The 16,187-nt window shown below is 42.7% G+C and overlaps 1 protein-coding gene across 2 annotated transcripts in view; it reads left to right on the top strand.

Moving 5' to 3' along the window:
• Positions 1-16,187, top strand: part of PPP6C (protein phosphatase 6, catalytic subunit) — a 47,861-nt gene that overhangs the window by 14,838 nt on the left and 16,836 nt on the right. For both annotated transcript variants that reach the window (XM_011931384.1, XM_011931385.1), the window contains exon 2: positions 8,669-8,764. In XM_011931384.1, coding sequence (XP_011786774.1) covers positions 8,669-8,764 — 96 coding nt within the window. The remainder of the gene's footprint in view (positions 1-8,668; positions 8,765-16,187) is intronic.

Below are 16,187 nucleotides of genomic sequence, written 5' to 3' on the forward strand. Positions count from 1 at the left end.
TTTTTTTTTTTTTTTTTCTGGTGAGACAGTGTTGCTCTGTTGCCCAGGGTGATCACAGCTCACTGTAGTCTCAACCTCCTAGGCTCAGGCGATCCTCCTACCTCAGCCTCTTGAGTAGCTGGGACCATGGGCACACGCCACCATGCCCTGCTAATTTTTAAATATTTTTGTAGAGTTGAGGTTTCACTATGTTTCCCAGGCTGGTCTTAACCTCCTGGGCTGAAGCAGTCCCAAAGTGTTGGAATTACTGGTGTGAGCCATTACACCCAGCCAGGCCTGTTCTTAAAAGAAGTGAAATCTGAAAGGGAGTGTAAATGGTTCCAGTGACTGACAACCTGAAACATGGGCAGCTGACTTGGAAACAAAATAGAAAATTCTTCCTACTCTTGTACAGATTATAGCAAAGCGCTTCTTGATTCTGCAAGAACCTTGGTGGTAGTGGAATTCTTTTTTTTTTTTTTTTTCTTTCAGAGACAAAGTCTCGCCCTGTTGCCTAGGGTGGAGAGCAGTGGTACGATCTCAGCTCACTACAACCTCCGCCTCCCAGGTTCAAGCCATTCTCCTGCCTCAGGCTCCCGAGTAGCTGGGACTACAGGCGCGTGCCACCACGCCCGGCTAATTTTTGTATTTTTAGTAGAGACGAGGTTTCACCATGTTGGTCAGGCTAGTCTCAAACTCCTGACCCCGCTCGCCTTGGCCTCCCAAAGTGTTGGGATTACAGGTGGATTACAGGTGTGAGCCACTGTGTCCCACTGGTAGTGGAATTCTTTGAGAACGTTTGGTGAGGTTACATGAGAAAATATTGCAGATGTTAACTGAGTGAGGTGTTATACCCAAAGAAGGTAGGGAAGACCCTGTGATAGGTACTTAAAAACATTATTGTAGTGTTTTAATTTTAAAATTGTATAGTATTAGAAAAACAAATTTCAAAGTATTAATTGCTTTTAGCTAACCTAAAAAGAGCAGTGCTTTGGCTGGGCATGGTGGCTCACACCTGTAATCCCAGCACTTTGGAAGGCCGAGGTGGGCGGATCTTGAGGTCAGGAGTTTGAGATCAGCCTGGCCAACATGGTGAAACCTCACCTCTACTAAAAATACAAAAAATTAGGCAGGCGTGGTGCTAGGCACCTGTAATACTAGCTACTCGGGAGGCTGAGGCAGGAGAATTTGCTTGAACCTGGGAGGCGGAGGTTGCAGCGAGCTGAGATCACCCCACTGCACACTAGCCCAGGCGACAGTGCGAGACTCCATCTCAAAAAAAAAAAAAACAGGCTTTTAGTTTTGTCAAGATGAGGAGTAGGGAGGTAGTTATGAAAGGCTGTAAAAAAATACAGGCCAGCCGGGTGCTGTGGCTCACACCTGTAATCCCAGCACTTTGGGAGGCTGAGGCAGGTGGATCACCTGAGGTCGGGAGTTAGAGACCAGTGCCTGTATTTCCAGCTACTTGGGAGGCTGAGGCAGGAGAATCGCTTGAATCTGGGAGGTGGAGGTTGCAGTGAGCCAAGATCACGCCATTGTACTCTATCTAGCCTGAGTGACAAAGCAAAGGAAAGCTGGATGAAGAGAGAGAGAGCCAATTCCATGTCTAAGGAAAAGTGTTCTTGACTCAGTGAACAGAGAGTATAAAGCCTCAGAGGAGGGAGCATGCCTAGGTAGCCCCTGGACCTGGTGAGGCTGGTGCGTGGGGCAGCCTCCATAGAGAGGAGTTAAACTCGGTCTAATAAATAAATAAAAATAAAAAATAAAAAATTATATTCGTGGTTCCCCACCCTCCAAACCAAACCTAAACAATCTGCTCTTGAAAGAAATAGTTGATAAGCCAGACTTCATTAAAGTTAAAAGCTTTTGCTTTGTGAAAGACCCTGTCAAGAGAATGAGACGATGATCTATGTTCTGGGAGAAAATATTTGGGAAAAAAAAAAAAAAAGCTGATAAAGTATTGTTATCCAAAATATACAGAGAACCTTTTTTTTTTTTTTTGAGATGGAGTTTTGCTCTTGTTGCCCAGGCTGTAGTTCAGTGGCACAATCTCAGCTCACCTCAACCTCCGCTTCCTGGGTTCAAGCGATTCTCCTGCCTCAGCCTCCAGAGTAGCTGGGATTACAGGCATGTGCCACCATGCCCAGCTAATTTTATATTTTTAGCAGAGACGGGATTTCTCTGTGTTGGTCAGGCTGGTCTTGAACTCCTGAACTCAGGTGATCTGACCTCCTCGGCCTCCCAAAGTGCTGGGATTACAGATGTGAGCTACCGTGTCTGGCCTACAGAGAACTCTTAAAACTCAATAAGAAACTGAACAATCTGATTAAAAAATGGACAAAAGGAAATTGCTGTCACATCATGCCAGTTTTTCAGAGTGGTTGTGCTAAATTTCATTCTCACCACCTAGGTGTGAAAGTGGAAGGCATATCACAATATGTTTTCCTCAATTCTCACAGTCTTGCAAGACGTGGCCCATGGACATGGACATGAACATGGAGATCGTAAAATGGAACTTCCAGATTATAAACAATGGAAGATAGAAGGGACACCAGTAAAAACCGTCCAGAAGAAGCTGGCTGCAGGAGGGCTTTGGGATTTATTGGGCTGCAATGAAGCTTGGAGATACGTGGGTGGCTTCGCAGAAATGTTTCCTTTGTTGGTACATTATTACAAAGATTGAAATGGGAATTTGCTGCATTTGTGGTAGCTGTAGGAGCTGAGTATTACCTGGAGTCCCAGAATAAAGATAAGAAGCATCACTGAAGATAATACCGGGAAGTGTCATAGTGGTTTCTTTTTTTTTTTTTTGAGACAGAGTCTCGCTCTATTGCCCAGGCTGGAGTGCAGTGGCCGGATCTCAGCTCACTGCAAGCTCCGCCTCCCGGGTTTACGCCATTCTCCTGCCTCAGCCTCCCGAGTAGCTGGGACTACAGGCGCCCGCCACCTCGCCTGGCTAGTTTTTTTGTATTTTTTAGTAGAGACGGGGTTTCACGGTGTTAGCCAGGATGGTCTCGATCTCCTGACCTCGTGATCCACCCGTCTCGGCCTCCCAAAGTGCTGGGATTACAGGCTTGAGCCACCGCGCCCGGCCCATAGTGGTTTCTTAACTCTCTAAGATTTCCTTGCTGTAGCCTACTCACCTGGTTTGTGCCTTAAAGAATATTAGTAAGATATAATAAAGAAAAATAAATACATATATGCCCCCCAAAATGAACAAAAGACACCTCATCAAGGAAGATATAGTGATGACAAATAAGCATATGAAAAGATGCTCTACCTCCTGTATCATTAGGGAAATGCAAAGTGAAACAACTATGAGATAACTACTATCTACCTATTAGAATGGCCAAAATCCAGAACACTAACAGTACCAAGTGCTGATGAAGATGTGGAGCAACAAGAACTCTCATTCATTACTGATGGGAATGCAAAATGGTACAGCCACTTTGGAAGATGGTTTGGCAGTTCCTTATAAGACTAAACACACTCTTACTGTATTATAATCCAGCAGTCCTGCTCCTTGATATTTACCCAAATGAGTTGTAAACTTATGTTCCTACAAAAACGTGTACACAGATTTTTATAGCCACTTTATTCATTGCCAAAACTTGGAAGGAACCAAGATGTCCTTCACTAGGTGGATAGATAAACAAACTGTAATATACCCAGACAATGAAATATTATGCAGTGCTAAGAAGAAATGAACTATCAAGCCATAAAAAGACATGGAAGAACCTTAAATACATACTACTAAATGAAAGAAACCAACCTGGAAAGGCTATGTATGTATGATTCCAACTATATGACATTTTGGGAAAGGCAAAACTATAGAGACAGTAAAAAGATCAGTGGTTTTCAGAGGTTGGAGGGAGGTAAGTTTGAATAGGTAAAACTACTCTATATGATACTATAACGGTAGGTACATGTCATACAATTGTCAAAACTTATAGAATGTACAAAAGGAGTAACCCTAATTTAAACAAACTATGGCTTTTGGATGATAATGATGTGTCAGTGTATGCTCATGATTTGTAACAAACGTACCACTTAGATGTGAGATGTTGATGTGGGGAGGCTGTCTGGGGGAAGGGGCGGGGGTATATGGAAACTGTACTTTTTTTCTTTTCTGTTTTTTTTTTTTTCCTTTCTATGGAGAACGAGGTCTCTCTATATTGCCCAGGGAGGTCTTGAACTCCTGGGCTCAAGTGATCCTCCTGCCTCTGCCTCCCTAAGTGCTGGGATTACAGGCGTGAGCTACTGTGCCGAGCAAGGGAACGCTGTACTTAATGCTCAATTTCGCTGTGAACCTAAAACTGCTCTAAAAAATAAAGTCTATTTACAGGGGTGAAAAAACACAATAAAAAATCTACTTTCCTTGGAGTTCTGTCTCAGTAATGATTATTTCCAGCCTTCTAACTGTTTAAGCCAGAAACCCTGAGTCATCCTTGATTCTTTACTTTCTCTTAATACCTTGTATCCAGTTGGTCATAAATCTAGCAGATGCTACATTCAGGTAACATGTGGAATCTATTTTCCCTGTTTTTTACTTTTACTACCCTGTCCAAACCAGTTAACTTTTACTTAGATTATTATAGAAGACACTTAACTGCTCTCCCTACTTACTCCTTTGTCCCCATTCCAACCCCAGCCCAGCCACCCCTCCACCACCATCAATCATTTTTCTCTCTTCTTGTTTTTTTGAGAAAGGGTCTCATTCTGTGACCCAGGCTGGAGTGCAGTGGCACAATCTCAGCTCACTGCAGCCTTGACCTCCCGGGCTCAAGTGATCCTTGCACCTCAGCCTTCCAAGTATCTGGGACTACAGGCACATGCCACCATGCCCAGCTAGTTTTTGTATTTTTTGTAGAGACTGGGTTTTGCCATGTTGCCCAGGCAGGTCTCAAACTCCTGAGCTCAAGTGATATGCTCACCTCGGCCCCTCAAAGTGCTGGGATGATAGGTGTGAGCCACTGCACCTGGCCAGTTCGTTTTCAACACAGCTGACTTAAGATCATGTCAGTCTTCTGCTCTAGAACTTCTAATGGCTTCCTGTTACACTCAGTAGAAGCCCAGGTCCTTATTTTTACCACCAGTGACCTAAATAATTCTGTGATGCTCTCCTGTTTTTCTTCTCATTCAGTTAACTCTAAACACACCAGCCTTGGTGATGTTTCTTAGACAGCAAGCATGCTTCACATCAGGGCTTTTGGTCTTTACTTCTCTGCCTGCAATATTGTGTCCCCATAGCCTTACCTCCTTCAGATTTTTGCTAAAAATTCACTTTATCAATAAGGCTTTCATACTATCTCTTTTTAAAATAACAGCACCTACTCTCCACCCCAGCACCCCATTCCCTCTTCTAGTGTGTCTGTTTTCTCTATACTTCCTTGATATCACTATCTGGCAAGTTACTGTTAACACATTTTACTTATTTATTGTCTGTCTCATTCTATTAGAACGTAAGCCCCTTGAGAGCAGAGCTTTTAGTCTGTTTTGGTCATTGCTATTTACTTTTTATCTAGAACAATACCTGGTAACATACTAGACACTCCATAAATATTTGTTGCATTGAACAACTAAATATTCAATGTAGTATAGTGGAAAGTGGTAGGAAACTTGGATTCTAGATCTGTTGCTAAGATTAAGTAACATCTTAGTCTTATTTTCTGAGTCAAGCGAGAAATTTGGCATAGGTAATTTCTAATGCAAACCAGAATTTTATAATTCTGATGGAACCTTAGAGAACATCTTTCAGTATAAAGTTCAAGGCTCAAAGTTCAGAAACATTTTTTCACTCACCAGCATCTATTTTTTGCTTTTGTTTTTGTTTTTTTACGACAGTCTCACTCTGTCACCCAGGCTGGAGTGCAATGGTGTGATCTTAGCTCACTGCAACCTCTGCCTCATGGGTTCAAGCAGTTCTCCTGCCTCAGCCTCCTAAGTACAGGATTACCAGCGCCTGCCACCATGCCCAGCTGATTATTTGTATTTTTAGTAGAGACGAGGTTTCACCACGTTGGCCAGGCTGATCTTGAACTCCTGACCTCAGGTGATCCACTCGCCGTGGTCTCCCAAAATGCTGGGATTACAGGCTTGAGCCACCGCGCCCGGCCTGGGTTTTTTTTTTTTTTTTTTTGAAGACAGGTTCTCACTCTGTCACCCAGACTGGAGTGCAGTGGTGCGATCTCGGCTCACTGCAACCTCCACCTCCCAGGCTCAAGCGATTCTCCTGCCTCAACCTCCCAAGTAGCTGAGATTACAGGTGCATGCCTCTACTGACTGGCTAATTTTTGTATTTAGTATAGACAGGGTTTTGCTATGTTGGCTAGGCTGGTCTTGAACTTCTGACCTCAAATGATCCACCTGCCTCAGCCTCCTGAAGTGCTGAGCTTATAGGTGTGAGCCACCATGGCTGGCCTGTTTTTGTTATTTTTTTAATGAGTGATGGATGTATTATATGGCAGGACCATGGATTTGTTTGTTAAAGCACCTGGGTGTTGCGGAAAATTCAACACAAACAGGAGCTAGCTACTCAGGGACTCAAGGCCAGAAGGATTCCAGGCCAAAAGGAGGATCTTACCTTTGAGGTGCTATTTGAAGATCAGGAACTTACCCTAGGAATAAAGGCAAATCATTTTATTTTGAAGTTTTCTGATTTTTTGTATCATGTGTAGAAAATTAACAACTCTATTTCCCCTCATTTTCTTTTGGGAGCCCTTTTTTTCTCCTCCCCCTCCCATTGAGTTCTGTTCTTGCTACTGTGTAGCTATTGTTGTAGCTGTAACTGTTAAAGTGTTTCCCATATATTAATGAGATTGTAGCATTTAGATTCCTTAATTAATGTTTAAAGTAATTTCATTATGCTTGTTAATTTCTCCTTTCTTGGCACATCTATCATAAAATCCAATAAGCCTCTGGCAATAGTTCAAACTGGTCTCAGGTAGGAAGGAAGGTTCCACCTGAGACCTCCAGTTCCCTGTATTTAGCAGGGATGTATAATTCCTTTTCCAGAATGTTGGCGTGAGAATCATATGCTTTCTATGACATTTTTTGGTTTGATTACTTTCAGTGGACAAATATTTTTGAAGTGCAAACATTTAGAGTTCCTTTAACAAAAAGAATGGCTTGGCTGGGTATGGTGGCTCACGCCTGTAATCCCAGCACTTTGGGAGGCCGAGGCGGGCGGATCACGAGGTCAGGAGATCCAGACCATCCTGGCTAACACTGTGAAACCCCGTCTCTACTAAAAATGCGAAAAATTAGCTGGGTGTGGCGGCGGGCGCCTGTAGTCCCAGCTACTCGGGAGGGTGAGGCAGGAGAATGGCGTGAACCCGGGAGGCGGAGCTTACAGTGAGCCGAGATTGCGCCGCCGCTGCACTCCAGCCTGGGCGACAGAGCGAGACTCCGTCTCAAAAAAGAAAAAAAAAAAGAAAATGTCATTTAAACGCGGGCAGGCGCAGTGGCTCAACGCCTGTAATCCCGGCACTTTGGGAGGCCGAGGTGGGCGGATCACCTAAGGTCAGGAGTTTGATACCAGCCTGGCCAACATGATGAAACTACTAAGAAGACAAAAATTAGCTGGGCATGATGGTGTGCGCCTGTAATCCCAGGTACTTGGGAGACTGAGGCACGGGAATCACTTGAACTGGGAGGCAGTTTGCAGTGAACTGAGATTGCGCCACTGGACTCCAGCCTGGGCGACAGAGCGAGACTCCATCTCAAGAAAAAAAAAAGAAAGGATAAAAAGAATGTTATATAAATGGAATTACATAGTGTATAACCTTTTGGGATAGTTTTGACTTTGTTTTTTCACTCAACACAAATACCTTGAGGCGAATCCAGGTTGTTGTGTGGCAGTATTCATTTATTTTTATTGCTGAGTAGTAGTACATGGTGTGGATGTACCGAAATTTGTTTAACCATTCACTCATTGAAGGACATCTGATTTGTTTCTAGTTTTGGGCTATTATGAATTAGGCTTCTGTGAGTATTTATACACAGATTTTGAACATGTTTTTATTGCCAAGACTACAATTGCTGGGTCAAATGGTTAGTCTGTGGTTTGCAATTTACTTTTAAAATTACCGGATAAAAACTTTCTACTGGCCGAGCAGGCGCCTGTAATCCCAGCACCTTGAGAGGCTGAGGTAGGTGGATCACCTGAAGTCAGGAGTTCAAGACCAGCCTGGTCAACGTGGTAAAATCCTGTGTCTACTAAAAATACAAAAATTAGTTGGATGTGGTGGCACACGCCTGTAACCCCAGCTACTTGGGAGGCTGAGGCAGGAGAATTGTTTGAATCTGGGAGACAGAGGTAGAAGCGGGCCGAGATTGTGCCACTGCACTTCAGCCTGGGAGATAGAGTGAGACTCCATTTCAAAAAAAAAAAAAAGGTTTTTTTTTTTTGTTTGTTTGTTTTTGGTGAAAAGCATCATTTTACAGTTCTTGTAAAGCTGTCTGTCTCCTAGAGCCTAGTGTCTCTGTAGGTAGTTTGCATTGCATTAAGAATTCTGTATGACAGCTGGCAGAAATCCAACACTTGAATTATCACAGGGTACTTTCCTTTCCAATCAAAAAATATACTTGGGCTTTCTAAGTATTAGACCTGGTATTTTTCTTTTTTGGTATTTTATCTTTAGTTTTGATGTTGTAGTAAATGTTTGCCTTTTTTTTTCTCTTTTTACAGCGGCTGTGTGACTATGTTTGTGACCTGCTCTTAGAAGAGTCAAATGTTCAGCCAGTATCAACACCAGTAACAGTGTGTGGAGATATACATGGACAGGTAAAATTTCATGAGCAGATTTTTAAGTTTTGTACTGTCCATGATCTACGTGTGTTTTCACATGTGCTGCAAAATTAACAACAACATCAACAAACACAACTGGTGGTAAGCTAGGTTGCCTCAGTCTCTGTGACATTAATGATTCCTGGTTTACATTTTTGGTGAATAAAAGCAGTGGTCAAATTAGTTATGGAGTTTGTTGATATTACATTTGTGAAGTGAATAATATTTCGTGGAATGGTGGGGTTGGGAGTGGGTAGAAAATAAAAAGTACAAACATATACTGCTCATAATAACTATGATTAACAGGAGATGTTTTGGTGTTAGGTACTTTTTTCATTCAGTTAATTTCTGTTCTCCTGTCATATATTGTTGAAAATGTATCATTTCTTTAGTGGGAATGAGAATAGCAAAGGTACAGAAAAATAAAATTGTTGGTCTGTGATGTCACAGCAAATCACTGATGAATGAACTAGAAAATATTTAGTTCAATTTCTCATCTGCTGGGTGTTTGTAAGAATTTCAAAGCAGTGCCTGGCATGGTGGCTCATGCCTGTAATCCCAGCACTTTGGGTAGCTGAGGCTGCTGGATCGCGAGGTCAGGAGTTTGAGACCAGCCTCATCAACATGGTGAAACCCCGCCTCTACTGAAAATACAAAAAAATTTGCTGGGCATGGTGGTGCGTGCCTGTAATCCTAGCTACTCAAGGGGCTGAGGCAGTAGAATCGCTTGAATCTGGGAGGCGAAGGTTGCAGTGAGCCAAGACTGTGCCACTGCACTCCAGCTTGGGCAACAGAGTTAGATTCTGTCAAAAAAAAAATTTTTTTTCAAAGCATTAACAGGAAGGGCATTCCTCATGTTTAGATTCTGTTGTCAGTGTTTAGCCTCATGTATATTTGTAGAATTTTTTCACTGGGAAATGAAAGCTGAACAGATTACTCATAGAGGTGCTATATGCATACACTATAGTTGGGGCTGTAAGACTTAATAATACATTGCAAAACAGTGTAGTCTTTAAAGGATGCCAACAGGACTTACGGTCACCTGTGCAATTTCCCTGCCTTAAATGTGACTGTGTAAATGAGCAGAAATGTGTGTAAATTGGCTCTGATTAGGGACTGCTCCACGAGTAAAATCTTGTTTTGGCTACTTACAGGCTGATTTTTTGGTTTTTCAAGGTGTTTTCTGCATCAGTTGAGATTAAAAAAAAATCTGACACTTGCATGTCATCACCTCCTAGATAGAGGTCCCATTACATCATCTTTAATCTGTTAAAATTACAGTTTTTTAGAGTAGACTTTAGGAATTGATTTCCTAAAATTTCTGTGTAACTTCTCTCTAAAAATAAACATTTGTATTTTGCTAACATAAAGGATATTAATATAAGCAGTGTTTTAACACATTCCTGAAAACTGGAATAAACCAAGTCATGTTTTCCCTCAGTTGTAGTGTTAAAACTGAGGGGTTACCTGTGTTATCAAGGACTTTTTAAGATGTGAATTACAGCCACGATCAAAGGTCAGAAAGTTAGAGACCAACCTCGAGCTACTAAAATTAGAAGCATAAAATTGAACTTTTGTATTATATATACCTTCAGTCAAATGTACAGTTATTGCTAACATTTATCTTGTGTTTTGAGATTAACAAAGTACTTTTTCACATATTCTGCATCAGTTTTTTCCCCAAGAGTCCTATTAGATAGTATTATTTTGTAGACAATGAAAGGGGAGACTGAAAGATTGAAGAAATAGCCCAAACTCACACACAGCCACTGCAGGGCAGATTGAGATTTGAAACTAATTTGGGTTTCTGTTGTACATGTTATTTTAAGACCACCACCAAACTGTTAACAATTGTTTATGTTGTATATGTTCCTTAAAAACAATTGCACCAGGCGTGGTGGCTCACGCCTGTAATCCCAGCACTTTGGGAGGCCGAGGCGGGCAGATCACAAGGTCAGGAGTTTGAGACCAGCCTGGCCAACATGGTAAAACCCCGTCTCTACTAAAAATACAAAAATTAGCCAGGCGTGGTGGTGCGTGCCTGTAATCCCAGCTACTCGGGAGGCTGAGGCAGGAGAATCGCTAGAGACCAGGAGGCGGAGGTTGCAGTGAGCCGAGATCGTGCCATTGCACCCCAGCCTGGGCAACAGAGTGAGACTCCCCGTCTGAAAAAAAAAAAAAAAAGGCGGGGCATGGTGGCTCATATTTGTAATCCCAGCACTTTGGGAGACTGAGGTGGGTAGATCACGAGGTCAAGAGATTGAGACCATCCTGGCAAACATGGTGAAACCCCATCTCTACTAAAAATACAGAAATTAACCAGGCTTGGTGGCGGGTGCCTATAATCGTAGCTACTTGGGAGGCTGAGGCAGGAGAATCACTTGAACCTGGAAGGCAGAGGTTGTGGTGAGCCGAGATCGCGCCATTGCACTCCAGCCTGGGCAACAAGAGTGAAACTCCGTCTCAAAAAACAAAAAACAAAAACACACACACAAAATTATTACTCATCAGAAACATGGGATTTGAGCCTCTAAATAGCTATTTACTGATTAAATATGATGTAAAATATATCCTTTGGGACTTATCTTCCTCCGGGGCCTGTTCTGGAATTGCAGGATTGGGTTTTGAGTATGAATAAACATGTTAACAAGCATGTTGTGCTGAGAAGCATTGAAGCTGTGTAATATAGTGAGGAGTTGTAGATTTCAGGTCAGATACAACTTAGTTTAAATCTTGGCTTGGCTATATATTAGCTATTTAAGAAGCCATTTCAGCTAGCTCACAAATTTGTTAAGTGTGGCCTGTGGACCCTTGGGTCTCTAAGGAGGTACAGAGGCAATGGAGGGTTAAATTGCTCGTGCCTTAGCATGAATCAAGGGAAAAACACTAGAATAAGCTGATTATCATTGAGTTCTTCACCAACATGCCTGCACAGTAAAATAAAATGCCAGTTTCACTTAACTCTCAATCCTTTAGAATATACATTATTTAAAAAGTCTGGCTGGGCATGATGGCTCGTGCCTATAATCCCAGCACTTTGGGAGGCTAAGGTGGGAGGATTGCTTGAAGCCGTGGGTTCTAGACCAGCCTGGGCAACCAAGTGAGACCTCCCATCTCAAACTCCTGACCTCAGGTGATCCACCTGCCTCAGCCTCCCAAAGTGCTGGGATTACAGATGTGAGCCACTGCATCCAGCCTGAGACTCCCCATGTCTAAAAAAAAAAAATTTTTTTTTTTTTTGAGACAGAGTTTTGCTCTTGTCCAGGCTGGAGTGCAATGGCACAATCTTGGCTCACTGCAACCTGCAACCTCTGCCTCCCGGGTTCAAGTGATTCTCCTGCCTCAGCCTCCTGAGTAGCTGAGATTACAGGAATATGCCACTATGCCTGGCTAATTTTTTTGTAGTTTTAGTTGAGATAGGGTTTCTCCATGTTGCCCAGGCTGGTCTTGAACCCCTGACCTCATGTGATCCTCCTGTCTTGGCCTCCCAAAGTGCTGGGACTACAGGCGTAAGCCACTGTGCCCAGCCTTTCTTTCTTTCTTTCTTTTGGCGGGGGACAGGGTCTCGCCATGTCACCCAGGCTGGAGTGCAGTGGTATGATCTCAATTCAGTGCAGCCTCTGCCTGCCGGGTTCAAGTGATTCTTGTGCCTCAGCATTCTGAGTAGCTGGGACTACAGGTGTGCACCACCACGCCTGGCTAATTTTTGTATTTTTAGTAGAGATGGGATTTTGCCATGTTGGCCAGGTTGGTCTCGAACCCCTGGCCTCTTGTGATCCACCTGCCTCAGCCTCCCAAAGTGCTGGGACTACAGGTGTGAGCCACTGCACCTGGCTCCCATCTCTTTAAAAAAAAAAAAAAAAAATTAGCCAGGATTGGTGGTCTGAATCTGTGAGTCCTAGCCATTCAAGAGGCTAAGGTGGTGGGAGCATTGCTTGAGCCCAGGAGTTTGAGGCTGCTGCAGTCAGCTATTATTGTGCCACTGCACTCCAGCCTGGGCAAGAGTGAGACCCCATCTAAAAAGAAAAAGAAAAAAGTCTGTGTGATGAAATGGGAAGTATGCGTAAAGCATATCTGCTGCATGCTGAAGAAAGATGGTTTACTCAAGGAAAAGTATTTGTGGGTTGGTCACGGTGGCTCACACCTGTTATCCCAGCACTTTGGAAGGCCAAGACGGGCAGATCACCTGAGGTCAGGAGTTCAAGATCAGCCTGGCCAACATGGCAAAACCCCATCTTTACTACAAAATACAAAAATTAGCCAGGTGTGGTGGCAGATGCCCGTAATCCCATCTAGTCAGGGGCTAAGGCAGGGAAAATTGCTTGAACCCGGGAGGCAGATGTTGCAGTGAGCTGAGATAGTACCATTGCACTCCAGCTTGGGTGACAGAGTGAGACTCTGTCTCAAAAAAAAAAAAAAACCAAAAGGAAAGAAAAGTCCTTGTGAAATACTTTGAGTCATGAGTTAAAATAACTGCTTTTTTATGGAACACTATTTTTACTTGAGAATGACTGACAAACTGTGATTATTTAGACTTGCATATTTGGCAACTATATTTGCAAAAGTGAAGGAAGTGAGCCAGTCACTTCAAGGAGAACAATTGACAGTGTTTGTTGCCGATGACAAAAATTGAATTTACTAATGAAAAATAGGAATTTTGGAAAATCTGAGTCCACCACTATGAGGCTAACAGTTTCTGATACTTTCCTGAGATGAGATGAGAAGTGATATTAACAAATATGGTTTTTTGATGATATAAAATGCAATGTCATTTTCATTTTTCAAATTACTAGTTTACCATTTACTCAAAGTGTAAGATAACAAATGTAACAGAGTATGAAAGATCACTGTTATAGGCCGGATGTGGTGACTCACACCTGTAATCCCAGCACTTTGAGAGGCCGTGGCAAGCATATCGCTTGAGCCCAGGAGTTTGAGACCAGCCTGAGTAACATGGTGAAACCCTGTCTCTACTAAAAATACAAAAATTAGCCAGGTGTGGAGGTATGCGCCTGTAATCTCAGCTACTCAGGTGACTGAGGCATGAGAATTGCTTGAACCTGGGAAGTGGAGGTTGCACTGAGTCGAGAATGTGCCATTGCACTCCAGCCTGGGCAATAGAGCTAGACCCTGTCTCAAAAAGAAAAAGAAGATCACTGTTATGGTTTCAGATTTCATACTGCGATTAACTTTTAAGTTTCATAAACTGCCACTTGTCAAATTTTGGTACAGTATTAAAAGAATATGCACAGTTACCTGAAAATGTTATTAAAATACTCCTTCCTTTTGTAACTGCTTATCTGTGTGAAGCTGAATTTTCCTCATCTGCTTTACTCAATATATCCCAACAGACTGAATGCAGAGGCAAGTTATGTGACTAGCCATGTTCTATTTAGCCAGACATTAAAGAGATTTGTGAAAATGTAAAACAATGTGAGTTCTCCTCTTACTAAACAATTTTTATTTTATTTACAATGTGTTTGTGATGCTTTTTGATGGGTATGTTATTGATTTTTTGTTTGAGATAGAGTTTCACTCTTGTCACCCAGGCTGGAGTGCAATGGTGTGATCTTGGCTCACTGCAACCTCGGCCTCCCAGGTTGAAGCGATTTTCCTGCCTCAGCCTCCCAAGTAGCTGGGATTACAGGTGTGAGTCACTGTGCCTGGCCTATGTTATTAATTTTTAAAAATTAATTTAAATATTTAAAACTTCTGAGTTTTAATCTCTAATATGGTAAATACTGATTTGTAAAACTTACATAACAGATTTTGAGGACTTCTGGTTTTTAAGATCACAAATGAATCCTGAAACCAAAAAGTTTGAGAACTACTGGGCACACTGGATGTTTCCTTGCCTCTGATGAAAAAAATTCCACTTCCCAGACGGGCGCGGTGGCTCATGCCTGTAATCCCAGCACTGTGGGAGGCCAAGGTGGGCGGATCACGAGATCAAGAGATTGAGACGATCGTGGCCAACGTGGTGAAACCCCGTCTCTACTAAAAATACAAAAAGTAGCTGGGCGTGGTAGCACATGCCTATATTCGCAACCGCTCAGGAGGCTAAGCAGCAGAATTGCTTGAACCGGGGAGGCGGAGGTTGCAGTGAGCTGAGATCGTGCCACTGCACTCCAATCTGGGTGACAGAGTGAGACTCCATCTCAAAAAAAAAAAAAAAAAAAAAAAAATCCACTTTCCAGGCTGGGTAAAGTGGTAAAGTGGTACATACCTGTACTTCCAGCTACTCAGGAGGCTGAGGTGGGAGGATTGCTTGATCCTAAAAGTTTGAGACCAGTCTTGGCAATATAGTGAGACCCCATCTAAAAAATAATGATAATTAAAGAAAAAAAAAATCTACTTCTCAAGATTGTTTCTGGTTTAAAATGGGAGCAGTGTCTGAAATATGAAAAACATAGAGTAGCTGGGTGCAGTGGCTCACGCTTGTAATCCTAGTACTTTGGGAGGCCGAGGCCGGTGGATTACCTGAGGTCAGGGGTTTAAGACCAGCCTGGCCAATGTGGCAAAACCCTTTCTCTACAAAAAAATACAGAAATTAGGCAGGTGTAGTAGGACGTGCCTGTAGTCCCTGCTACTCGGGAGGCTGAGGCAGGAGGGTTGCTTGAACCTGGGAGCCGGAGGCAGCAGTGAACTGAGATTGCACCACTGAACTCCAGCCTGGGTAACAGAGCATGACTCTGTCTCAAAAAATAAAAAAAGAGGGAGAGAGAGAGACATAGAGTAGACGGTAGATTTTATTTGACAATGAGGTAGGTGGCTAGTAATGTAGGATGAAAATAGGGCTGGACGCGGTGGCTCACACCTATAATCCTAGCATTTGGGAGACCCAAGCGGGTGGATCACCTCAGGTCAGGAGTTTGAGATCTGCCTGGCCAACATGGTGAAACCCTGTCTTTACTAAAAACATAAAAATTAGCGGGGGTGCGGCGGCAGGCGCCTGTAATCCTAGCTACTCAGGAGGCTGAGGCAGGAGAATCGCTTGAACCCGGGAGGCGGAGGTTGCAGTGAGCCGAGATCATGCCATTGCACTCCAGCCTGGGCAACAGTGAGACTCCGTCTCAGAAAAAAAAAAAAGAACAGATATCTGTAAACATCAATAGAAAAGTTTAAGGATACTCTTCTATCATATTTTTATAAAAAACCTGACTTTTAAAACTTTTTAATGTTCACTTCCTGACTTCGTGTATATACCTACTCAATTTTTTACATAATGGAATTGTATAGTTATATTATAGGTATTGTTTTGTGTTCCATTCTTTTCCCTAATGATTTTTGCATTTTGCTACGTGGTTTTCATCATAATTATTATTCATGACCTCGTAAGGTCCTTGAGTTGCTAGATCTTCATTTAAGATATTCACTTACGTTAGTCATGAAAGCTGTTTCTTTTGATTTTTTAAATGAT

This window comes from Colobus angolensis, unplaced genomic scaffold (genome assembly GCF_000951035.1).
Source record: "Colobus angolensis palliatus isolate OR3802 unplaced genomic scaffold, Cang.pa_1.0 Scaffold9, whole genome shotgun sequence".
NCBI classification, from domain to species: domain Eukaryota; kingdom Metazoa; phylum Chordata; class Mammalia; order Primates; family Cercopithecidae; genus Colobus; species Colobus angolensis.